The 25,047-nt window shown below is 44.2% G+C and overlaps 3 protein-coding genes across 14 annotated transcripts in view; 2 read left to right on the forward strand and 1 right to left on the reverse strand.

Moving 5' to 3' along the window:
- Nucleotides 1-22,077, forward strand: part of LOC309346846 (b(0,+)-type amino acid transporter 1-like) — a 59,881-nt gene extending 37,804 nt beyond the window's left edge. For 4 of the 7 annotated variants that reach the window (XM_081871098.1, XM_081871096.1, XM_081871097.1 and 1 more), the window contains 12 exons: nt 16-150; nt 8,416-8,563; nt 9,732-9,974; nt 10,738-10,863; nt 11,439-11,538; nt 12,789-12,833; nt 13,653-13,776; nt 14,014-14,117; nt 15,326-15,422; nt 15,921-16,070; nt 17,179-17,353; nt 18,114-22,077. In XM_081871098.1, the coding sequence (XP_081727224.1) occupies nt 58-150; nt 8,416-8,563; nt 9,732-9,974; nt 10,738-10,863; nt 11,439-11,538; nt 12,789-12,833; nt 13,653-13,776; nt 14,014-14,117; nt 15,326-15,422; nt 15,921-16,070; nt 17,179-17,353; nt 18,114-18,178 (1,470 nt within the window). In that variant the 5' untranslated portion in view covers nt 16-57 and the 3' untranslated portion in view covers nt 18,179-22,077. Of the gene's footprint in view, nt 1-15; nt 151-8,253; nt 8,564-9,731; nt 9,975-10,737; nt 10,864-11,438; nt 11,539-12,788; nt 12,834-13,652; nt 13,777-14,013; nt 14,118-15,325; nt 15,423-15,920; nt 16,071-17,178; nt 17,354-18,113 lie in introns of those variants that run through there. The other 3 variants (XM_081871100.1, XM_081871101.1, XM_081871095.1) reach the window with 3 other exon arrangements.
- The window catches only part of LOC309346848 (b(0,+)-type amino acid transporter 1-like), a 55,691-nt gene extending 33,614 nt beyond the window's left edge, over nt 1-22,077 (forward strand). Inside the window, exon 14 of the mRNA XM_081871105.1 lies at nt 19,391-22,077. The gene's annotated coding sequence lies outside the window, so the exon portion shown is untranslated. The remainder of the gene's footprint in view (nt 1-19,390) is intronic.
- TDRD12 (tudor domain containing 12) overlaps nt 1-25,047 on the reverse strand; it is a 66,061-nt gene that overhangs the window by 6,844 nt on the left and 34,170 nt on the right. For 4 of the 6 annotated variants that reach the window (XM_081870786.1, XM_081870785.1, XM_081870787.1 and 1 more), the window contains exons 29-33: nt 23,895-23,993; nt 23,599-23,712; nt 23,362-23,515; nt 23,210-23,276; nt 19,694-22,076 (exon numbers count right to left, since the gene is read on the reverse strand). The exons of 1 other annotated variant lie outside the window; for it this stretch is intronic. In XM_081870786.1, coding sequence (XP_081726912.1) covers nt 21,973-22,076; nt 23,210-23,276; nt 23,362-23,515; nt 23,599-23,712; nt 23,895-23,993 — 538 coding nt within the window. In that variant the 3' untranslated portion in view covers nt 19,694-21,972. Of the gene's footprint in view, nt 1-19,693; nt 22,077-23,209; nt 23,277-23,361; nt 23,516-23,598; nt 23,713-23,894; nt 23,994-25,047 lie in introns of those variants that run through there. One more of the 6 variants, XM_081870789.1, reaches the window with a different exon arrangement.

Genomic DNA, 25,047 nt, shown 5'->3' on the forward strand with positions numbered 1-25,047 from the left:
TTGTGCTGTTTGCAGGATTCACTAATATAATAGGCACATCAGCATCAAGTAAGCAAAATGGATGAAGAAGGCATCAGAAAACGAAGTTCAAATCAAGAACCTGATGAAACACCCATCAAGAAAAGCAAATCTATGAATCTACAGAAAGAGGCAAGACTCGTAATATATTACATTGGAAACAGTCCTAGAAGCTCTTAGCCTCCCAGATCTCAAATATAGATTCCATTCTGTTGTAAAAATCATTTTATTGTTCACTTACTTACTTACTGCGTTCTTAAACCACGCTTCGTCATAGTTAGGGAATTTTAGATTCTGGAATTAATAGTCTTAAGAGGAGCTGCACATATGCCAGGTGGCCTCAACCAAATTGTGTCTCTCCTAGGCCTAATACCTTCCCATGGATGCTTATGTGTTTGCATAGTTTATGGCAGGAATGGGGAGCTTGTGACCCTTCAGAGGTTATTGGACCCCAATTTCCAGCTATGCTGGTTGGGCCTGATGGGAAATGAAGTTCAGGAACATCTGATTCCCCATTCCTTGCTTATGGTATTCACCTTGAGACACTACAATACAGTCAGCATTTATGAAAGTAATGTGTTTTAAGTATGCTTAACTCCTTGTTGGATTCTATTTGCGGCAAAATATGCACCGTGTAAAACATGGGAATTAGCTATTTTGCCCTGAGCTTTAATTTGAATGCAGACCTACCTAACTTGCAGTTCCCAAACCAGGACATGAATAGAACCAGTTATCCTTCAAAATTCACACTTCTCTGAATTTTGCATTTCAGTTCTCATACCAAATGTTTGCAAAATTGTGTAAACTGGGGGGAAGCGTGCATGGTTGGTATCCATCTGTGCCAGTGTGCTTCTGGGGATGAAGTCAAACCGCTGGAGAACGACGGCGCTTGCTGTGGCTGAAAAGCCTGGTAATTCTCAATGGCTGCCTTGCACGTTGTTTTTGCTGCTGCAGTAAAGGAGAACTAAATTTAATACTGGGAAAATGTGAAACTGGGGGAGACACTAAATTTGACAGATTTGCCCATCCACACTTGGAATTCCATCCATAAACACATCCTCGCTCTCAAGAGGAGGCACAGTTGCACTTGGTACATGTCCTGTTGTCAAAACAGGGAATAGTCTAGTTAGGTCCAACTTTAATGCCCCAAGTGGGGAAGTAAAATGTTCTGTGATGTTAACACCTGAGTTAATTAGTAGAGTGTTGTTTGCTAAATGTGGAGATAATCACAGAGCTCAGTGAAGTACAAAAGGAAAGCCTCTTTTCCCAGAATGTCAGGTTAATGTTTGCATTGTACCACAAGTTGTTCCTGGTGTCACCTCACCTGTTAATGGCGCTGAAAGTCTCAGCACAGCAGACCCTGTTTGCGTTCCCCTCAGACTCATTACGTTTTCCCTTGGCAAGACTATTTCCTTGGCACCAAATATGAAGAAACGGTAATGGTCAATACTGAGTGCTGTTAAGTTGTGGGTTGACATAGCAGACGACACAGCGATTTCTCCAAGTAGCTCTTTATTTCGTAAGCTGGAATAGAACTGACTGCAAACAGCTCAGCCGGCCTGCTTTTATAGGCAGCTGGCTGTCAACATTGTAGCAACAACAGCCCAGAGTTCCCGCCTAAAATAACTGACGCGGACCTGAGTGAAAACTACCTACAGACCTGAGTGAAAACTATATACAGTATCCCCCTGCTGACCCAGGGTGAAACTTCACTACATAACACCCCTCCCCACCGAGATAAGGCGTTAGTTACAATCGTAATGGTTTCCTTATATACAGCACTACGCGTAATGGTTCAATTAGGCACAAAAGCGGAGGATGAAACTCTCCTTTTCGGGGAGGATAGCTGTTGTCAAAATGAATATTCTGCCTAGAATGCTATTTCTATTCCAGACCATCCCCATACTTAAAGACCTAAAACAATGCAAAGAGTGGCAGAGAGTCTTGGCAAAGTATATCTGGCAGGGGAAAAGGCCACGGATAAAAATGAAAATTTTGATAGATAAAAAAGAAAGAGGGGGCTTTTCTCTCCCGGATCTAAGTCTATACTATGAAGCGGCCTGCATACTTTGGTTAAAAGATTGGATAAAACTGGAGAATAGAGATCTACTGGATTTAGAAGGCTTTAATAATTGGTATGGATGGCATTCGTACCTTTGGTATGGGAAAGTGAAGGTCCACAAGAGCTTTCTAAATCATATTTTTAGAGGACCTTTATACCAATCATGGGAAAGGAATAAAAATCTCCTTGAAAGAAAGACCCCATGGTGGATCTCACCAATTGAGGCTTTAACGGTGAAGAAAACAAACATGGAGGAAAAAAACGCCACCTATGAAGAAATGTTAAGAAAAACAGACCAAGGGCCAAGACTTAGACCTTATGAAGAGATAAAAAATCTATTCACTGGGTGGTTGCAATACCACCAGGTGAATGATTTGCTAAAAGAGGACAAGAAGAAGTTGGGTTTTGATGACAAAAAATCAAAATTTAATGTAGAAGTAATAGAAGGTAAAAACAAAACCCTATCTAGAATCTATGACATACTTTTAGAGTGGTATACAAAGGACGAGGAGGTGAAGGAGGCAATGATTAAATGGGCAATTGACTTTGGTTATAACATCGATTTTGAAAGGTGGCTGGAAGTGTGGAATTGTAACATAAAGTTTACAGCATGTATGTCTCTGAGAGAAAATGTTTGGAAGATGCTATATAGGTGGTACCACACCCCTGTGAAGTTGGCCAAAATGTATAGACTAAAAGATAAGAAATGCTGGAAATGTGGGGAGGTGGAGGGTGACCTATATCATCTATGGTGGACATGCAAAAAGGTGAAAGGCTTTTGGGAATCGGTTTACAATGAGCTTAAAAGAATATTTAAATACACTTTTCCCAAAAGACCCGAAGCCTTTTTGCTGGGAATGACGGATAAAGATATTAAGAAAGAAGATTCTTAATATAACCCAGCAGCGAGAATTTTATTGGCACAATATTGGAAAGTGGAAACTATCCCCAATATAAATGATTGGCAAATTAAAATGATAAAATATGCTGAGCTTGATAAATTAACAGGTAAACTAAGAGACCACGATGAACAGAAATCTCTGAAAAATTGGAGTAAATACTGGAACTATATTGGAATAAATGCTTAATGTGATTGGCGGGGTCAGAACAAATACTACCAGCGTGTGAATTTAGGTCTATAGATTAAAAATCAAATACGTAATGGAAGCAGATATTCGATACTTACCAAAAGGATGGAAGGAAGTCCAGGAGGCGGTTTCTGTGGGTGTGTTTTTTTTTAAAAAAATCTTTTACTGTTTTGTGAAATAGCCAGATTAATCTATCTTTGTATAGTTAGAGAGAGGAAAAAGTTGGCTTGTATATCTTGACTCTTTTTTTTGTTACAATTTTTTCTTTTGTATTTGGTTGTATGTTTGTTATGTGCATAACCTTAATAAAAATGTATTTGGGCAATTAGGCACAAAAGCATATCGGTTACATTTCCCATACTTAGACCAACAGTGATACCTGTCCAACAACATAGTCCTTTAAATAAGTTGGGCGCTTGGGAACTCTGCCAGACCGCCGGGGACTGGTAGCCAAGTCCGGAGGGCCACACAGTTCTTGCTGAGGCTGTGGTGCGACCCTAGATGGCGTTGGAACCAACTCCCCTGAATCCGCTGCTGTGGGTGGAGCCTCCGCAAGTGGAGTGGTCCGAGTCTGTGGTAAGTCTGGCAGACCCTCTGAAGCGGCTCGGTTCGGCTCCACGCTGGCAGTTTGCAAGGGAGGTGTAGGTGGGGCCTCGCCATCTGTACGTGTCTCTTCTGGAGCCGCAGGCGCAGTTGGGGGCACCTCGGTAGTGTCCAAGTCCCCAACCCTGCGCCTAAGCTGGTCTATGTGCCGTCGCCACAAGCGTCCGTCTTCGAGTGCCACCTGGTACAAGCGAGGTCCAGTGACTCCCACTACTGTGGCTGGCACCCAAGGAATGTCCCCCACATAGTTCCGGGCAAAGACTTGGTTTCCTGGGACAAATGACCGTGGCGCGTTGGCACAGCCTGGGGGTTCAGCCACGGCAAAGTCCGGGTGTAGCCGGTCGAGCGGTGACCTGAGGCGGCGGCCCATAAGCAGTTCAGCAGGACTCCGCCCTGTGGCCGCATGAGGGGTGATGTGTTGCACGAACAAGTATTCGGCGACCCGCTCATGCCAGTCTCCCCGGTCCAGGCGCGCCAGTGCCTCTTTTGCCGAGCGCACCATTCTTTCCGCTTGCCCGTTGCTGGATGGATGAAAGGGTGCCGTTAGGGCATGGCGGATGCCCAGTCCCAAAAGATACCGCTCAAACGTGCCTGACGTGAACTGCGGTCCGTTGTCAGAGACAAGGACATCAGGACACCCATGCGTTGCAAACAGGCCTCGCAGCACCCGGATGACAGCTTCGGTAGTGGTGGAGGGCATCAGGGCGACCTCCAGCCATTTGGAATAGGCATCCACCACTACCATAAAGGTCCGGCCGTGAAAGGGGCCAGCCAGATCGATGTGCACCCTCGACCAGGGTGTCTTTGGCGTCTCCCAGGTGTGTCCCTTAGCTGCCGGTGGTGCAGGCCTCGACTCTTGGCACGCTTGACAGGCGGACACCCAGGCAGTGATGGCATCGTCCATTTTAGGCCACCAGACGTAACACCGAGCCAACGCCTTCATTTTGACAATTCCCGGGTGGCCAACGTGCAGAGCCTTCAGGACGCGCTGACGGAGTCCCTGGGGAATCACGACGCGGTCTCCCCACAGCAGACAGCCGCGATGAGCTGAGAGTTCATGTTGTCTGGTTGCGAAGGGCTGGAACTCTGATGCAAAAGGCCCTTGTGGCCACCCCCTCCACACCCAGTTGAGCACCCGGCTGATGGTGCGATCCTGGGCAGACGCGGAGGCCACAGTGGCAGCCGATACAGGCGCTGCCGGAAGATCCTCAATCAGAAGGAGCGATGAAGCTGGAGCCGGGTCTTCCACAAATGCTGGAAGAGGGCAACGGCTGAGGGAGTCGGCATGGCCCATCGATTTCCCCGGGCGATGGATGAGCCGGTAGTGGTAGGCAGCCAGGAAAACAGTCCATCGCAGCATGCGTGGCGAGAGGACCGGTGGAGTTGGACGATCACCGGCGAGGAGGCCCAGGAGTGGCTTGTGGTCAGTGATGAGGTCAAAAGTCCTGCCATAGAGGTATTCATGGAACCTCTTCACTCCAGCCACAAGTGCCAGTGCCTCCTTGTCGAGCTGGCTGTAATTCCGTTCCGTCGGAGATAGCGTCCTGGAAAAGTAGGCGAGCGGTGCTTCTCTTCCGTCTGGAAAACGGTGACTAAGGACAGCACCGATGCCAAAAGGTGAGGCATCGCAGGCAAGGACCAGCGGCCTGGATTCACTGTACTGTACCAGCACACTGTCTGATGAAAGGAGAGCCTTGACCGCGTTGAAGGCCGCTGTCTCCCGATGACCCCAGGCCCAAGGCGTCTTAGTGCTAAGGAGTCGGTGAAGAGGCTCAGCCACTGTGGCTTTGTGGGGCAGGAACATGTTGTAAAAGTTCAGCAGCCCCAGGAACGCCTGCAACTCCGTCTTGTTCTTTGGGATGGGGGCCTGCTGGATAGCGTGGATCTTGGATGTGGTCGGGTGAAGGCCGGAGGCATTGATAAGATAGCCCAGGAACTCTACCTGTGGAACGGCGATCTGGCACTTCTCCCTCTTTACCTTGAGCCCGGCCTCTTGGAACCTGGTCAGCACGGCACGGAGGCGCTCGAACAGCTGCTGGTGTGAGTCTGCAGACACCAAGACGTCATCAAAATATGGTACCATGCCCGGAAGCCCTTGCAAGAGACGCTCCATAAGGCTTTGGAAGATGCCAGGAGCCACACTCACCCCGAACTGCAACCGGCGGCAACGGAATGCCCCCCGGTGGGTGACGATCGTCTGGGCTTCAGCAGTGGCATCATCGACTGGCAGTTGTTGATAGGCTTGGGCAAGGTCCAGCTTAGCGAAGACCTTACCCTCACCCAGGGAATGCAGCAGGTGTTGGACAACAGGAACCGGATAAGCGTGCTGCTGAAGTGCCTTGTTGATCGTGCACTTGTAGTCAGCGCAGATTCTCACCGACCCATCTGGCTTGACAGGTGTGACAATGGGGGTTTCCCACTTGGCGTGGTCAACCGGCTCCAAAACTCCTTGGGCGATCAGTTTGTCCAGTTGTTCGTCCACCTTAGCCTTGAGAGCAAAGGGAACCCGGCATGGCTTTAGCTTGATGGGGGCGACTTGTGGATCAAGGCTAAAGGAGATGGGCGTACCTGCATATTGCCCCAAGGTGCCGTCAAAAACCTCGGCAAAGTCTTTGACCAGACCCTCAGTCTCTGCGTTAGAGATGCAGTTGATGCCGGTGACTTCCAGGCCGAGGACATCAAACCAGTCTAGCCCGAGGAGGCTTGGCCGCTGACCTTCGACCACCACCAACCGGAGCAGGCCCGAAAAATCCTTGAAGGTGATCCGGAACCAGCCAACGCCTACCACTGGAATGTCGTTTCCCTGGTAGTCTCTCAGGTGTACGCGGTGAGAGTCGAGTTGCCTTTTGGACACTCTGGGTACCAGTCTTTTGATGGTGCTCCATGACACGATGGACAGGGCAGACCCGGTGTCAATCTCCATGTCACATGGAGCTCCTTCAATGAGCACCGTGACGTTCAGCTTGCGTCGCGTAGGCGAGTCGGTTTGGCCAATCGTGGTTCCAGACGGGCAGTGGCAGTTGGTGAGAGCGAAACAACTTTCCTTGGCAGACTGGAGTGAAGACTTGGACTTGCGAGTCGATGAAGGGGGGGTGTCAGCCGGAGCCGATCGGCAGACCTTAGCAATGTGGCCCCTTCTGGAACACTTCCTACAGATGGCGTCTCTGAATCGACACTTGGCACGGGAATGGTTGCCTCCGCAGCCGGCACATTCCGGTTGGCCCTTGGACTTCTGTTGGAACTTCCTGCGCTCCCGCTTTGTCTGGTGCACGTCATCGTCTTCACTGGAGGATGCCTCATCACTGCTGGGCTCTTCATGATGCACCGGAACTGGCTCCCTAGCAAGACGCGGGCTGCTGGACTTGCGAATCTCCTGGGCGGAGTGTTCAGCAGCTTCTGAGGCCACAGCCTCCTCAATGGCTTTCTGCAGCGTGAGGTCTGGCTTGGCAAGGAGACGCCGTTGCAGATGGATGTCCCGGACCCCGCAGACGATTCGATCCATCAGGGCATCGTCTAAGTCTCGGAACTCACAGTGCATTGCAGCCTGTCGCAGGGCGGTGGTGTATTTGTTGATTGACTCCCCCTCTGCCTGGTTCCGGTGGTAGAACGCATGGCGGGCAGCAATCTTGGACGGCTTTGGTGCGTAGTGGTTGCGGAGCTTCTCTTGGATCGTGTCCCATGGTGTTGCCTGGACTGCTTCAGGCGCAACCAATGCTCGGGCCGTCTCAAACACCTCAGGCCCACAGAGGCTGAGGAATAGGCCCCGCTTGATTCAGCTCAGTTCAGAGGCTGGCCGCATCTGGCTGTGCTCTGATGTCCATCAATCCCACCTTCGTCGCCAGTGTTAACTTGTGGGTTGACATAGCAGACGACACAGCGATTTCTCCAAGTAGCTCTTTATTTCGTAAGCTGGAATAGAACTGACTGCAAACAGCTCAGCCGGCCTGCTTTTATAGGCAGCCGGCTGTCAACATTGTAGCAACAACAGCCCAGAGTTCCCGCCTAAAATAACTGACGCGGACCTGAGTGAAAACTACCTACAGACCTGAGTGAAAACTATATACAGTATCCCCCTGCTGGCCCAGGGTGAAACTTCACTACATAACAAGTGCTTATTCCTCCACATTCTTGTCACCCTTGCCAAGGCAACAAGTAACGTTTTATATTTTTTAAAATTCTTTTTAAACATTCCCCCCCCCCTCTTCCAAGCTGAAGAAGGCTCCTAGAGCGGCTTATCAAGGCCATTCCCAGAATAGACCTTAACTCTGAGCTCAGGCTTCTGAAATTTTTTTTTATTTCATTTTAGTTTTATATTGCTTTTAATTCTTGTGTTACATTCCAAGTCACTTTGACTTCACTTTTAATTAAAAAAGCAACTAAGAAGTACAATTAATAATATTAATTAACTGTAGATACTACGGATGTGTTTGTTGGGAAAATAAGCTCCCCCTAAGATATATGGCGGCAGCTGTTGTATAAAGCAGTGTTTCTGCAATAAGAGTGGACCCTTCCTAACATATTCTTGGGTTAACATCTGTTTCAATGTTCCTGTCCCCCATCCATCTCCACCCTCATGATACTGCCTATAGAAGACTGAAAGAACCACTCCGGTTGAATTCACCTAACCTCAATTTCTTTTCCCAGGTGGGCCTGCTTAGTGGAATCGGTCTCATTGTTGGGACAGTGATTGGTTCAGGAATCTTTGTTTCTCCAAAAGCCGTTCTGGCTAACGTTGGAGCTGTTGGGCCCTGCTTAGTCATCTGGGCAGCCTGTGGAGTGCTTGCTACGTTAGGTAAATCACTATTGCTCTTTCCAATTTATTCTCTCCCCCGCTGCCCCCAGTTTATTACAAGCTCCTTGTTATGTGTTATTTTGTTTAGCCCTTTAACAATGGATTTGCATTTGCTAGTTTTGCATTTGAAATTAGCATATATGATATAGGTGTTTGGGGGAAATACTAGCCAAAGCTAACACATTACATTACAGTGGTACCTTGGTTCTCAAACAGCTTAGTTGTTGAACAAATCAGCTCCCGAACACCGCAAACCCGGAAGTAAGTGTTCCGGTTTGTGAACGTTTTTCAGAAGCTGAACGTCCGATGCAGCTTCTGTTTGAGTGCCGGAAGCTCCTGCAGCCAACTGGAAGCCGCACCTTGGTTTTTGAATGATTTCGGGAGTTGAATGGATTCCCGGTACGGATTAAGTTCAAGAACCAAGGTATCACTGTATTTTGAAGCTCCTTTTTTTCATCTGGCCTCTCTTGCAAATCACCATGTGATGAAGAACCAAGTGATCTATGTTTAGTATATGGCAACCATATCCTAGCATGTTGTCATGGTTAGACTAGAATTGGGGGTGTTCAGGGTTCAAATTTCTAGTCATCCATGAAGCTCTCTGTGTAATCTTGGACTGGTCACCATCCCTTAGCCTGACTTACCTCACAGGGTTTTTGCATGTATTGAAGAAAATGGAAAGGATGAATGAGAGATAAATATAAACGTAATAAATATGTGATAACTGGTTCTAAAAATCACTTTTTGTCACTGGCTTTTCTTTTATCGATGCCCCCTGAGTCCCAAGGCACCCGCTGATGATGTCATGGAGAGTGTCTAATAGACACAGTGAGAGAACAAGCGCAGTGTTTATAAATGAAAATAATCATACTTGTGGGGGAGAGGAAAAAAAGCATTTCTTCAGCAACTCAAAATTATAGTTGGTTGGGACCAGATGATCTTCTCACAACAGAAGCACTCACTGGCTGAAAGAAATGTTGACTAGTTCCATATACCATAACAAAATTATGCACTTAATAGGAACAAAATCCCTGGTGACTTGAAACAGGCTAGAAGGACCAGGTGCATATAGAGTCCCCCAGAAGCCATATTGAAATGCAGATGGGTGATTGTGGCAATGGTGGTGGTAGCGGAAGGTTATTTTAAAAACTCCCACTTCTTTCTTCAGGGGCATTTTGTTTTGCTGAACTTGGCACAATGATAACAAAATCAGGAGGAGACTATTCTTACCTCATGGAAGCCTTTGGCCCAATCCCTGCATATTTGTTTTCCTGGACAAGTCTCATCGTCACCATGCCCAGTTCCTTTGCCATTATTTGCCTCAGCTTTGCTGAGTACACAGCGGCTCCGTTTTATCCGGGTTGTGACCCCCCCACGATTGTCATCAAGTGTCTGGCAGCAGCAGTCCTCTGTGAGTATTTGGCTTTTGATCAGGAAGACAAAGGTAGCTGGAACTGTGAGTTAGTGACCTAAAACCAAATGCATACAGAGATAACAGCAAAGAATAGGCTTCCTTTTACACCGGTGCAAATTTGTGGGTTAATTTGGCACAAGCTGGAGGCAGCTGCTGCGCAACAGTAGCGAAGAGACTGTGCTAGGAACCAGAGGTCTCTAGTTCAAATTTCATCTCTGCCATGACCCCATGTGCAGCCTTGGTCAAATTCTTCTCTCCCTACTTGGGTATAGTACCACTAACCCATCTTCTATATGGCTCCTGCCAACTTAGCAGTTTGAAAGCATACCAGCACGCCAGGGCAAGTAGATAAATTGGTACCGCTGCGGCAGGAAGGTAAATGGCATTTCTGTGCACTCTGGCACTCATCACGGTGTCCCGTTGCACCAAAAGCATTTAGTCAGGCTGGTCACATGACCTGCAAAAGCTGTGAGATGAGTGCTGCACCCCATAGTTGCATTTGACTGGACTTAACCTTCCACAGGTCCTTTACCTTTCCTGTAAAGAGTGCACATGATGATGAGTGAAATGGTTTGAACGCAGAGGAATATATGAAGCTACTACGCAGCTGGTCAGATTATTGGTCCATCTAGCCCATTATTGGCTACTCTGAGTGGTAGGAAAATGAACTGGGAAGGCAAAGGACGGATTCCAGGGGTACAGAAGCTTATTTGTTGAGGTGACATTTCTCGTGAACCTTCCACCCTTTCCTTTCTCTTAGTTACAATTACTCTGGTGAATGCCCTGAGTGTGAAGTGGGCGAGCTACATACAGAACTTTTTTGCTGCGGCTAAAATGGTGATTGTCATAATTATCATTGTAAGTGGGATTGTTCTTCTAGCCCAAGGTATGTTATGTTGGAGTCTTAGTTGCAGTATCTATTATCTATCTATCTATCTATCTATCTATCTATCTATCTATCTATCTATCTATCTATCTATAATGTATCTGCAGCAGTTGACTGGGATTGATACAACTGCTTTGTTTTGTTTTTGCTTTCTGTTTGGGGGGTGGGTGGGAACCTGTTTGTTTATATTTTAAATATTTCCTTCCTTTTAAATAAATTAAAAGCCATTTATGACATACATTAAAGATAAGTCTCAAGTTTCAAAAAGGTCCTATTCCGTTTCAATATGTTTTAAGATCTGGCATAATATAATCTATGGGCAAGTGCCCCTGGTGAAGTGGTGATGGACCACAAAAATGGAGAAGGGGTCAAGGAGGATCAGTTGGGTGGTGAGCGATCAATGTACCTCTTATTTTCCTTTGATGAATGAATCTGGAAGATATGATACCAAAACCACAAAGGGTCCAGTAACATCTTAGGCAAACAGATTTATCAGGGTGGGTGGGAGTTTTCACGAACTCTGAGCCAAGTTCCTCAGCTGCAAGAAATGACATGTTTCACTTTCCCTCCCCCAGGAAATACAAAGAACTTCAACAATTCGTTTGATGGTCCCCCGCTTTCTGTGGGTACCATTAGTCTTGCATTTTATAATGGACTCTGGGCCTATAGTGGATGGTAATATAATTTTATGACTCATTAACAGTTAGAGTGTAGCAGTTCATGCCTTATTTTGATGTGTCTTTACTGCACTTTAAGAAAGATATGGCATGAAAACTCTGGCACCTGAAGTCTTGCTGAAGAATCACACCTGGAAATAGTGTAGGGTGGGGAATACTTATTCTAAACTTATGGTGACTTCCTGGTAGGCATGAAAGGAGACAGAGCCCACCCACTTTTGTGGGGGAGAGCTAAGCAGACCATTAACTTGTGGAACTTGCTATCACATGATGCAGTGATGGCCAATAGCTGAGATGGCTTTTGAAGGCATCAACAATATCAGCTAGTCTTAGGTCATTAGAAAAAAGAGTTAACAGCATCTTAAGTTTAGAACTATTACTTAGGCAGGCATCCCCAACCTCGACCCTCCAGATGTTTTCGGACTACAACACCCATCATCCCTAGCAAACAGGACCAGTGGTCAGGGATGATGGGAGTTGTAGTCCCAAAACATCTGGGGGGCCGAGATTGGGGATGCCTTAGAGCCAGTTCATATGCATAATAAAATCTCTAATCCAATAGGTCTCTCCAGATGTTTCTATAGGTTGGGGTGTGGGTGTGTGTTGTCTTAATTGATGGTTGCTTCTCATATGGGAGGTGAATGGATGCCAGGTATTACAAAAGGAGGAAGGACTCATATTTGTTAAGGGAATATTTTTTCCTGAAGTGGTAAGGCTGTGTCTGGGCTGTAGTATTTCAGATGGCAGCTCCTTCATACTCAATCCTCGAAACAGACCCCTACACAAAGAAAATAGCATGTCACAGAGAAACGTAATTGAGAAGCTTTTCCTTTTGTCCAGGATAGCCATATGCAGGGCATCAGGCTACCAAAGGCTGATCTAATGTATGTTTTAATGTGCAAAGGATTATTTTTGCACAGAACAGGTGCATATATTCCTGATTGTTTATTGGTACTTGCTATTACTGTTGAAAGCCATATTAGGCACTTGCTTCTGTGCAAAATGCAGAACACAAATCAAAATAGGACATTTTCTACTTGGCTCTGTGAAATCTCTCATAAAGATTTTGCTGTTGTTTGTGGTTGAAAGGGAATTATAATTTCAGAAAAAATATCTATTAACATCCAGACTTACATCCCATAACCCTTTTATTTGGAAATTAAATTCCACTGAGTTCAAAAGGGTTTTTTCCCCAAGAATGTGCAGGATGCAAAGTAACATTTTGGTACTTCTCCCCATCCCTTCCAGGAATCAACTTAATTATATCACAGAGGAACTTAAAAATCCTAATAGGTAAGAAAAATGCTGCATCAGCTGATAGAACACCATTTCTTTTTCCTCCTCCCTCACAGTCCCATTGAAACAAGGATTTCCAACCTGCCATTCAGTGTACAGCCCTAAGACAGTGTGCAAAAAGTTTCACAAAGCAACAAAAAAATCCAGTAAGCTGTTTTCTGAAACCAGGTCCATGTTAGTGAACTGCATCTATACAGTTAGGAGGAAATATATCTATTCCAAGTCATTTTGTTGCCTGAGGTAAAGGACAAGATGGTTGCCACCTGCAGAAGCTAACTGGACTGCCTGTTTTAGTCTGACAGTGCCCTTCAGAACCACCCAAGGGCAGAAAGCTAGTTTAGGCTGTGTGGCACATCCAGCTCTATCCTCCACCAGGAGGGAAATGCCTGGGAGCACAGGAGGAACTGCCTCTGACCACCAGCATCTGCCACCCAAGGCAGTTGCCTCACTCTACCTGGTGGTAGAGCTGGCTCTGCATCCAACGACAACAGAGTGAAATTTTAAAGTCTAAATACACAGCTGTTTAGAGCCAAACTAGATGTAGTGTTCAATGTACAGATGCAATTAATATACATGTATTTTATAACGTTAATGAACAGCATCCATGGGGACAGGGTGGGGGCTGGTGCTTCCCCCCGTTAACCTTCCCCCTCCCCCACTCCTTTGTCCTGCTGACCCTCCCACCCAAGCCGCTATCTGCATTGGGAAGGAAGCTCCTCCTCTGGTTCTGCTTGCGTGTCCACTCATCTTATGTTCTTAAGTTCTCAATGCAAATATCATTCTTTAACTGATAGCATATCTCTTTACATTATCTAGAAATCTACCACTCTGTATTGGTATTGGAATCCCTCTGGTCACAGTTTGTTATGTTCTGATCAATATATCCTATTTCACGGTTATGACGTCAACAGAACTTCTGCAGTCTCCAGCTGTTGCTGTGGTGAGTCCAAGTGGGAAAATGTGTTTTTTTTCACCTCTGTACAAGAGGATGTTTTGATACAAACGGCAGAACAAGATCGGAAGTGGTTTAAGTTACACAAGGGAAAACTTGCTTCTCTAAAAAGTTGTGCAAGCTTTTTATTAAGTATCTTTTTCATTACTGCTGTATCTTCATGTGCCCAGTTGGTTGACCTCTAGGTTTTAAAGATGTGCATTATTTCAATTCCTTCCATCACAGACATATGGAGATAGGGTTCTTTATCCTGCTTCCTGGATAGTCCCTCTCTTTGTGGCTTTTTCTGCCATCGGGTCAGCCAATGGGACTTGCTTTACTGCTAGCAGGTAAAACAAAACTTTCTGATGTGGAATTCCAGTGCGCTGCAAGTTAAAGTTGACTTATGTGCCCCCAGCCCCCAATCCAGATTGCAAGACTTCTGCACTTATATGTACCTGGAGTTAAGAGCATCACGATTGTCAGGATGCTAGTTCATAAATAATTGTCCACCACTGAATTAGATTTGAATTTGACGATAAGTGAGATTAAGGAAAATATAAATTTTTTGGAGAACTGCTAGATTTTATTTAAATGAGCGGATATAAGGTTCTAAACAAGATGATAATTTGCTTGAAAAAATTTTATAACGATGTAAGTGGGAGCGGGAGACGTGAGGGAGTCCAAAGAAGTGATGAAACTATGTTATGATATAAGTAATGTTGTTTATTATTTATGTATTGTATTCAAAAACTTTAATAAATATTTATAAAAAAAAAGAAGAGCATCACGATTGTCAACAGGCAGATGCCCAGGTGACACTTAAAAGCAGGTCATATTGCAGACAGCTGCCCCAATCATCTGCTAATTAGAAGTACATGTGCCTCTGAATTAGTTTTCCTCTGAATTAATCCAATCATTTTGAAGGAACTCGTGGTGGAAGGTGCCCCAGCATTATGTGAATAAATAATTCGATATGTTAGTGATACATTGTGTGAAGGAGTACTTCACAGTCATTCTGAACGGGTCCCATGTCTGCACCATCCCCTCATTAAAAGTAACCTGGGGGCACTCAGGAGACAGGGCACATTGACATTTCCAAGCTACTAAACTTTGCTGAGTTGCTGGAAGGTGGTGCAAGGAAAGGTGGTATAGAAGGGGAAAGCAGCTTAAATTTAACATCACATCTGCACATTCACTCACATTTATTGGAAGCACATAAGTAATGTACTATATATGCCAGATGGGGAAAATCCCATATTTTGTTATTCACAGTGCATGTGGCAGTTGTGCTGATCTCATTCCATTTCCCAGATTCTTATGCTTTTAACATTGGACTTAATCAGGATCTTGTTTTTTCTCAAACCACAACCGTTGCAACTAGTTCCTCATACACTCTCCAAAGGCCCATATTACTGCATGACATGGTAAACACAGATTCTGCAATGCTCTCTGAATGCATCACCAAAAATATGAAAAGCGCAGAAGTCTTGTCATCCTTTGCTCTGGGTCAGCCCATCACAATGGCTTCTCTAATGAGAATGATTTACCTTCTCAGGCTTCCTTACGTAGCTGGTCGTGAAGGACACGTGTTAAAGGTGCTCTCTTACATCAACATCAAGCGCTTAACTCCAGTGCCTGCTATTATCTTTTATGTAAGTATGATTTCTGAAGTGTCAGAAGAACATCTTAAGACCCCTGCTGGATCAGACCAAAGGCCTGTCTAGTCCAGCATTGTTCTCTGTTATTGGAAGCAGGGCTTAGCTGTCACGACTAGTAGTCAATGTTGCTTTTATTATCCATTTATTTGTCTAATATCCAACCGGTCCACGTTGGCAGCCATCACAACTCCCATGAGGCCAAATTCCATGTGACTGCACACGGCTTTCCCATCTGTATGCAAAAGGGTCTTTATGAAAATTGAGGCCTTGTATTATAATGAAGCAACCATGCAGTAGGGCTGCAAATTTAAAGTCACTGGAGAGACTAAGCAAGAATGTCTGAATTATGGTAGTTTTCCAACAGTGTTATCATAGCCACAATTAGTATTGGCCATTCTATTAAAAGGCCTCTAAACCCAACACTGAAATCTGCAGGTTTGTTTTTTTTTTAAAAAAAATGCCTTCTCCATAATGCATTTCTTCTCCTTTCAGGGTGCAATGGCTATGCTTTACATAATTCCCGGAGACATCAACACCCTCATCAACTACTTTAGCTTTACGGTTTGGATATTCTATGGTCTAACTGTGCTGGGACTCATTGTCATGCGCTTTACAAGAAAAGATCTTGAAAGGCCTATCCGTGTAAGTAGCCCACCAGAAGATATTCTCATCAGTGTTCAGGATGGTTTGGCAGTTCCTCTTGTGTTGCTCCTTTTGTCACTGCTAGAGTTGGGGGAGAAATTAGGTTAACATGTGAGCTGCCTCTAGGTTAGATCATTGCAATGCACTCTATGTAGTGCCGTTTTGAAGAGCATTTAGAAACTGCACTTAGTGCAGAATTCAGGGGCCAGAATTGACTGGGAGTAGGCGGTCTGATCCTGGTTCAAGTGCATAGGATGTGTTAGCTTCCTGGCCCAATTCAAAGTGCTGCTCTTGACATATAAATCTTACACTGCCCATGACATCAATACTTCAATACTTAATACCTAATCATCTGAGGGCCTTTTTGTGTGCCCCCTTCAATAAACAGCAACATGAGAACAGGCCTTTTCAGTGGTGGTTCCCCAATTGTGGAATGGTCTTTTTAGAGAGACATGCACCTGGCACCATCATTATCAACTTTCAGGACTTTCCCCAGGCATTTGGCTCTTAACTGGAGTGTCAGGATGTGGTGATATCCAATCCTTGTGTTAACTGTTTAGTAGGATGGGATAGGATTTGTCCTTTTTATGTGATTGCAAGATAGGTACTTTTTGTCAATTACCTTTTGGTTGTGTTTTAAATTTTGTATCATGTATGTTTTCATAACTCTAACTCACTTTGAGACATTTTTGTAGCAAGTGTAGAGTACATCCAATAAATAAATAATGCCCAATTCACACTTCCCCAAACTTTATGAAAACTGAAATACAGCTGTCCTTTAAACAGGCCCTGTGTGCACCCATGATAATCAGCATTTTTAAAAATCCCGCTTCCAGCCCCAAACAGCCTAGGATGACTTGGGTATCATGCAGAAGCCAATTAAGATGTGGAATGCCAGGACTGTGGCAAGACTTGCCAAAACCACCAGATCCTCTATTGGCCTGGCAAATAACATTTGTACGCCGTTCCTGATGCAACAGCCAAGTTGTTAAAATGGAGTGCATTAGACTCTTGAGCCAGAATATTACTTGGCCTTGCTAGGTCGTATCAATCGGGGATTCCTCAACACACACAATTACATTCCCACCCCCTCCACTCTGTCTTGCAGGTCCCTCTTATCATCCCCATCCTTGTGCTGTTTGTTTCCATTGTGCTGGTCCTGGCACCCATCATCACTGCACCCGAGCTGCCATATTTGTATTGCGTTCTGTTTATTATAAGTGGACTTGTCTTTTATGTACTTTTCATCCACTTCAAATTCAGCTGGGCTCAAAAAATCTCAAGTGAGTATATGGTTGGTTTCCATTCCAGGGGAAGAGGTGTTTGTGATGAAATAATCTGGGTGTGGCTCTTTAACTCTGATTCAAAGGGAAAGAGCTTCTTAAAGAGGAACAGGTGGTGTGCATTAGATACAATAAAGAGGAAATTATGTGAATAGAGGAGGCTCATAAAGGAAATGGGGTATGTGGTCTCCTCAGATCACTTGAGTTGCTGGAGATTACATACAGAATGCATGCTTTAGTGCACTGGCCATTTGCCCTTTGCAGGCACATGGTTTCCAGTTACAAAAACATTCCAATTGGAATTTCCCCCCTTCCTTCAGGGTAGGCAATTTTTAAGCCTCCCTATATTTTAAAGAGTTTTATAGACATTCCTGTGCCTGCTTCTTCCTAACCACTAGCCATCTTTTCTTTAAAGATTGAAACTTGATGGTAGTTTGACATACACAGGAAATAAATCCTTTTGATTGTGGCAACTGGTCTTTTGAGTGGACTCTTGACACTTAGCTAAGGTTACAGCTCATTATGTCCTGGAAACCATTTGAAATGTGGTCTGAGATGCCCTCACTTTCTGGAATATTCTCAAGACCCATGTTAATTTGGCTATAGGAAAAGTAAAGCCCATAATCTGGCTTGTGGAATCAACATGGAGGCTTCTAAGTGGTTAAGTGTAAAAGGGGAAGTGATCTAGGAAAAGAAATGGTACTAACAGTGCGATTGCCATTTCTAAAGGCTTCTGACCTCAACAACTTCTGCTTTTCAGAGCCCATCACTATGCACCTTCAGATGCTTCTGGAAGTAGTTCCACCAGAAGACGTTCCTGAATAACATTGAATTTTTCCATCATTAAAAAGGCTAGATCCTGGAAATGGTTCAGCAGGTATGATACATCATGTCCACAACTATAGGTCTCAATGCTGAGGATAGGGGATGTTTGTGAGACAGTAAGTGTCCTGAAAAAGACACTGTTCTGTTCTTTTCCCCTGTAAAATGCATTCGTTTTTGTAACACATTGAATTCAGGCATTTTCAACCTCTTAAGAAAATATCTGAATGGGGGGAAAGACCTGAGGATTTGTAGGCCATGGACTTGATTTCAGGTATGGAATTTCCACATTATTTTCTCAGCAAGCTGAAAGGACAGAACATACAGTATTACAGTGCCATCTACCAGCAAACAAACATGGAAGCACAAAGATGAAATCTCATATATTAAATGTCTTACAGATTTATAAAGGGTAGAAACCCAAATGAAATGACAGGAGAATATATGGGAGGGAGAAAGACATGTGATCCAAACTATGGTTTCCAGACGTCCCCGGCTCCACCAATCTGTCCCCGGGCAGAATCCGCTCCTGGAATGTCCCTGGATTTAATGTAATGTCCCCTGATTAATCATATGCCTGGGGACTTCTGGTGATGGAACATGGTGGGCGCATGCAGGCTCAGCGGCAGCCTCAGCAAAACTCCGCTACACCCTGGCTTGCGAGGAGACCCTCCCCAGGGCCCGAAGCAGTCATCTGGTACAACTCCCTCCTCGGGAGCCCGAAGTGCAGTGGGGCTTTGCTGCAACTCTCTCGCCTAACAGTTGACACAGGAAAAGAATCCTCCCACTCCATCAGCTCTGCAAACAGCCCTGCTCCTCCTGCTTGCTTGAGCTGGGTCTCTCCTGCTAGCTCAAGAGGAAGGTGCACTTTTTCATGCCTTTAAAGCCCCCTTTGCTGCATTCTGCCTGCTTGTGAGCTGAGCTACCAAGCCAGCAGAAAGCAGGATGCTGCCTTGAGCCTTCCCTTCACTTGTCTTCCCAGACAGAGGTTGTTGCTTCAAAGTTAGGCTGGATCCAAGAAGCTACATCTTTGATCTGGCTACCACCATTCCTCTTACCATTGGTTTGGGGTCAGGATTCCACAATATGTTGGTTTGGGATGTGCAAGCTAGGTTTTCCATGCTGTGCTCAGCTGTTGTCTCATTCCTGAGACAGCAGGCAAGTAAGTGGAAATAATCTCAAAGGGGTCAAAGTCAGGACTCATATACTGAGCAGGTGGTGATCTTGGAACAGACATGTTTGTTGCTTTTCAAAATTACTTTTGTGAAAGATCTGCAGGAAAACCAAAGATGTAGCATTTCATACTGCTGCAAACATGGGATGAGCTGCTGGTAAATGGAACACTAGACATTCTTTACCTACCTTCCTCTGGCCTTCTCTAGATTCCTTGTGCACGCTGAAAAGCCAAAGTTCCAGCATTACTATTTTGTGACTTGTTGCAAATGCCTTTGGTATATTTTTATCATATTTTCTATTTAATTAATAAATAGTTTCTAAAAACGCCAAAGACATAAAGGATGGTTTTAAGAGTGTTCTTTATTGCTTTTCTAACAGGCATAAATAACTTTTTCCATAACTATTCATATGAAATGCCTAATATTTAAACCATCACCAATCACTATATTATTCTTTTCATTAGAATTCACTGTATGAGGGTTGTGAGAAACTGTAGGGCTGTGTTGCCCCTGGTGCTATGCTAAAAGCCAAACAAAATTTCACATGGCAGATGTTTCTTAATTTTCAAAATAAAAGCAGCAGGAAGGGTTCCACATTGGACAGGTGGACTGGCAGGGAAATAGAAACAGGAGGAGCTTGTTTCCCCCTCCCATTCAAATTTCTCTCCTGACATCCTGCTTTTACCTACAGAAGATACATATTTGTTGCAAAAAAATGCCAGAGACAAAGGGGTTAAACAGCCCTTCCCTGCAATTTCTTTGACACAGTTTGTATAAATGAAAATCAGTCTTGGAGGTTGCAAAGGCCAAACTCTTGGAAAAACACTGGCAGTGCAGCCCTAAGCACATTTAGCTGGAAGCAGGTCCTACTTGAGTTCAGCTCCCGAATAAGGCTGCAATCCTCTATCTGCTTACCTGGGAGTATGCCCCATAGAACTCAATGGAACTTTTTTCTACTACATGCATAGGATTATGGCCTTAAGAAGGGTTTATCACAACATCCAACTTTAGCACAACATCCAACTTTAAGCCAAATACTTCTGATCTAATTGCATATATGATATACAGAGATGTCCAACTGTTATGTCATTTGGGTCAATTATGTGAAACACTGAAAGCTCAACAATTGCTGCCATATTCATGTTATAGAGTAAACTGTTGTTGCACTGTACTGTTACACATTTGACAATGTGGAGTGGGAATATATAACTGGAAAAAGGAGGGGCATTTAGAAATCAGGATGCAGGCATCAGAGGGCGTGTTAGAACCATTGCAACTAATACCTGCAGCCTCCAGAGAGACTGTCAATGCTGCTCCTCGTTGGAGGATCTAGACTATAGCATCTTAAAAGCTACTATTTATCCAATACTGTCAACAGAGCAATTATTTTGTTAAGCGTACTGCCTTGTGATCTTCAGATGAAGGGCAGCATATAAATTTAATAAGAAGTATAGCAAAGGGACTATCATATATAATTATGCCTGTGCATCTGACATCAGACAGTCATTTGGGCATCCTTCACTTTACTTTTTGTTGTTATACTGCTATGCGAACAGGTAGGGAAAGCTGTATTTATTGTAGCAGTACTTTATTATAATTTTTAGTTCTTCTGATGAAGTGGCTCTACCAGCCCCTCACAGCTCCTGGATCCAGATTCTTTGATTCTAAGGCCATCTCTAATTCTTCCTACACATACCCACAGCTCTTTGTGCCAACATAATAACGTACAGAAGCAGAGCAATTGAACAAAGTGTCTAGTAACTAACCATTTTGAATATTGATGTTCAAGGGAATGCTATAATATAATTTAACTTTTATTATCTACCATATTAGATCAGGAAAAATTAGCACTAGCTGTGTTGGTCCAAACAATTCCACACAAAACAAACCGATCAAATGATCAAATAACTAGAAATAGTTTTCTAATCAAGTACTTTAACCTTTCAAATTAGTTCTCATATTCTGAAAACAAATATTTTCTGCACAGATCAGTCAGCATCTTATAGTTTTACACCTTAAGGTACAGCTAACAAAGGGTACATTTAGTACATCACCAGTATTAAACTGGTTTTGATGGCTACATTTTCTTAAAGAAATTAGGATCAGAACTAAATATTATGCTAGATTGAACACCTGTCTCTAGCAGTACAACAGACTGTTTCTACTCTTAACTCCTTTTGTCTAAATATCTCTGTGAGGCTTCATAATTTGTTTTGTGAGGAAAAGGCCAGAAGCTGTGCTTTCTTTTTGAAACAGGCTCTAAGAATAGCCAGAGAGAGAGAGAGAGAGAGAGAGAGAGAGAGAGAGAGGATTTTTACCTCCCTCCATTGGTTTCATGGTTAGGTACTTAGCAAAAATCACCACAACTCTTCTACTCAGAGCAAATGTACCTTGAATTAAAACTCACTGAAATCAATTGTACATGTGATCAGTCTATGGCAGTTAAGTCGAAGAGCAAACATCCCACCCTCCCACTATGACACCCCTCTTCAAAATCATGGTCAAAATTTAGAACTTTTCCTGATGTTCAAAAAGCTAAAATGCTTTCATTATGGAAATGCCACGCAAGCTGCGGGTTCTCATGTGACAGCCGAGTTCTTAATCCCCATTTCCAAACCAGAATTAACAGGTGGACAAATCACTCTCGGTGTCACTGTCATCCGAGGAGTCCTCCTCCTCTTCCTCCTCTGTATAAACCAGGTGCACTTTCTTGGGACCTGTGCCTGCTTAAGAAAAAAGCACATTATACATAGATCTAGAAAAGTTAATTTCCAGTATTCTAGTACAGTTTAACATGCCCCTTTGAAGAGAGGGTCTTGCCTGGTTCTTAATGGTTCTGGGTGCTATAGGACAAGCAATACTGCCTGCCAACTGGTGGCTGGTTTTAGGGTGTGAATGTAGGGTGTGGGGGAGCGGGAGGGTTCACCTTTTCCTCCCCAGATGAAATCCTGACAAAAAATGGTCTCCCTCCCCCACAAGGCTATGACTCTTTAACACCAATGGGTGTTTTTTAAAAAGGAAAAGCCTCACAGGAGACAGTGATGTTTGTTTGTTTGTTTGTGTGTGTGTGTGTGTGTGTGTGTGTGTGTGTGTGTGTAAAATGCAGATCAGAAGACAAATAATTGAGAATGGGTATAAGAGATATTATCTCTAACGCTTTCATTCTAGTAGCTTATGAAAAGGACTGAAAAAAGAGCAAACACTTTGTTTCTTAAAAAACAACGACAAATAAACCAATAAACCAGACATGGTAGCTGTTCACTATGCATTTAGTGTAACCCAGTGTCAGCACCCCAGTGAGCTCCTGCCCTAGAGAGTGCACAGAGACACATCCACCCTCCAGACGTCTCTGTGAACCACAGGCTCTCTTTCCACATTTCCTGTCCACCAGAACAAGAGTCATCAGACATTGGTTTATACCACTCCAGCTAAAAGGAGGATGCTGACTGCCTAGGATGCTAGCCCAGGAGGGCTCCTCCTTGCAGCCAGCTTTGATTCTCCCCTCCACAGAGTATGCAACAGATCTGTAGCAGGCATTTCCCTCATAAGTATCAGGGACATAAATGTTTAAACCACTTGCTATCATGACAAAGAAAGAGAAAGAATCCAAGTTCTGTGAAAATCCTGCTGCTTTGAAGCAGTGGGGTGTGTGTGTGTGTGTGTGTGTGTGAGAGAGAGAGAGAGAGAGAGAGAGAGAGAGAGAGAGAGAGAGAGAGACTGACTCCTCTCACTGAAGGGGGGACCAAGCAAGAAGTAATTTGCAGTCCTATCTCTGAAACAAATGAAAAGTGTAGCCTACTCCTGGATAACCTCTATGACTGAAGAGGCATGTATACACAAAATGCAATTAGTGGCTTACCAGCAGAAAAGGGACTTCTTTCTTCAGAATAATCCAAGTAATCAAAATCAAAGGAGACGTGGGGATTCTGTTGGAAGGAACATTTCAGAATACTTCAGTCTACCATGCCAATATTTTAAGATCCATAAGCCACTTTTGAATGTCCAACCTACTTTGTGCTTCAGCAAGTTGCACCAAGGTTCAGCCTTCTCTTTTGCAAGGGTAATGACAGGTTCGCCATTCTTAAGGACACAAGCTGATTTTTCTTTGATGATATTTTTCTGCAGCTCCATATCAGCCAAATAAAATCTGTCTTCTACAGAAGCACTGGCAGTATTTTAAAACATTAGTTTGAAAACAGAAACAAATCATTTTTTATTATCCTTTTTGGTGAAATATTTCCTATCTACCTGAAAATGATCCTCTGGGAGAAAAACTTGCAGTCGTAGCTGGTAATATTTTGTAATTTTATCTTCAGAACAACAACATCCTGCTTTTCAAACCATTTTATTGATGGATAGAAGCTAAAAAAAATGAAAAACAGTGGTTAAAATGGATTCTACATAGGAATTTCCAATATCCTGGGAGTAATTCAGTTAACAAGCCATGTAATGCTACTGCTCGATTCTACAACATATAGTAAAAAGGTTTGATAATGCCAAAAGTGACAGCCAATAAAGGCACATCCTCTTCAGAAGCAGCCTACCTCCGATTAGCAGATGCCTGGGAAAGCTGAGGCTGGCTTTCTCCATTGGGCCCTTCTTGTGAGCTTCTCGGGAGCATCTGGTTAACTGCTGTGGTTGGACTCAACCCCCATGTGGAAAAGAATATCAACATTACAAGAGGAAAAATAGCAAATTAGACAGAAGAGCTTGAAGATGTATATTGGCGGGGGTGGGGTGATGGAGCTCCATTAAGGGTCCCCCTCACGGCAATGCTCTGCAATGGAAATATGTCTGAAGCTGGTTTTTCATACATACCCTTGTCCCACAAAACAAAAAACTGTAACAGACCATACAGATCCCAAACTTTTATCATATATACAGGCTGGGCAATTGGTTCACACATAGTGGGTGCTCTTTCCTAGAGCGTGCAGGAGGACTCCAGAAAACAGTTCCATGTTTTAATTGCAATTGTTTCCTGCCAAGACCCAATGCAGTTTACCACTTAAAAATACTAAAACAAAGAAATGGTATAAACTATAGTGCAGGGGATTCCTCTCTGGCTGACTGATGGGCTTCTCAGCTGCTGGTGGTACTTGCTCCCTGGCATAGGTTTCCTTGCCCTACCTCGGGATACAAAGGTCTTAAAGACTCCCAGAGAAGGTGGGGCTGTTCCATCAGTTCTCTTAGGGCACTGAGGGCGCCCTGCCAGGACCAGCTGCCAGCACTTGCTCCCTGAAATGGACTTCCTTGCTTCTGCCTTCTCCCAGAGCCCATGTCCTTAGACAGCCCTAGGGAAGGTGGGGAGAGGAGGCCCTGACAGTTGTCTCAGGCCACTGATGGTCTGGTGCCCTGATTTGGGCTTCCTTGCTTCCATTAATAACCCTAACAGTGCCTAGGAGATCTGAGGGAGAAAGCAGATTCAAACTGACAAAAAGAAAAAGCATTCAGAATAACAAAAAAAGACTTTTGATATATTAAACAGACAAGAAGATGAGAGCTGCAGATGGGAGAGAAAAAGACTGTCAGAACAAGTTGAAGAATAGAGAAATTAAGCAATGAAACAGATGAGAGAGCTAAGTGAAAGAAGAAGCTTCCCTTTATAGACAGTGTTAGTAACAGATATGAAAGCTAGGCGCTAAATGGCACCTTAAAGCTAGGTTATGGGTGCAACAATGGAATGACTAGGTGCGTTAT

This window comes from Podarcis erhardii, assembly GCF_964252035.2.
Source record: "Podarcis erhardii genome assembly, chromosome: 7".
Classification (NCBI taxonomy): Eukaryota; Metazoa; Chordata; class Lepidosauria; order Squamata; family Lacertidae; genus Podarcis; species Podarcis erhardii.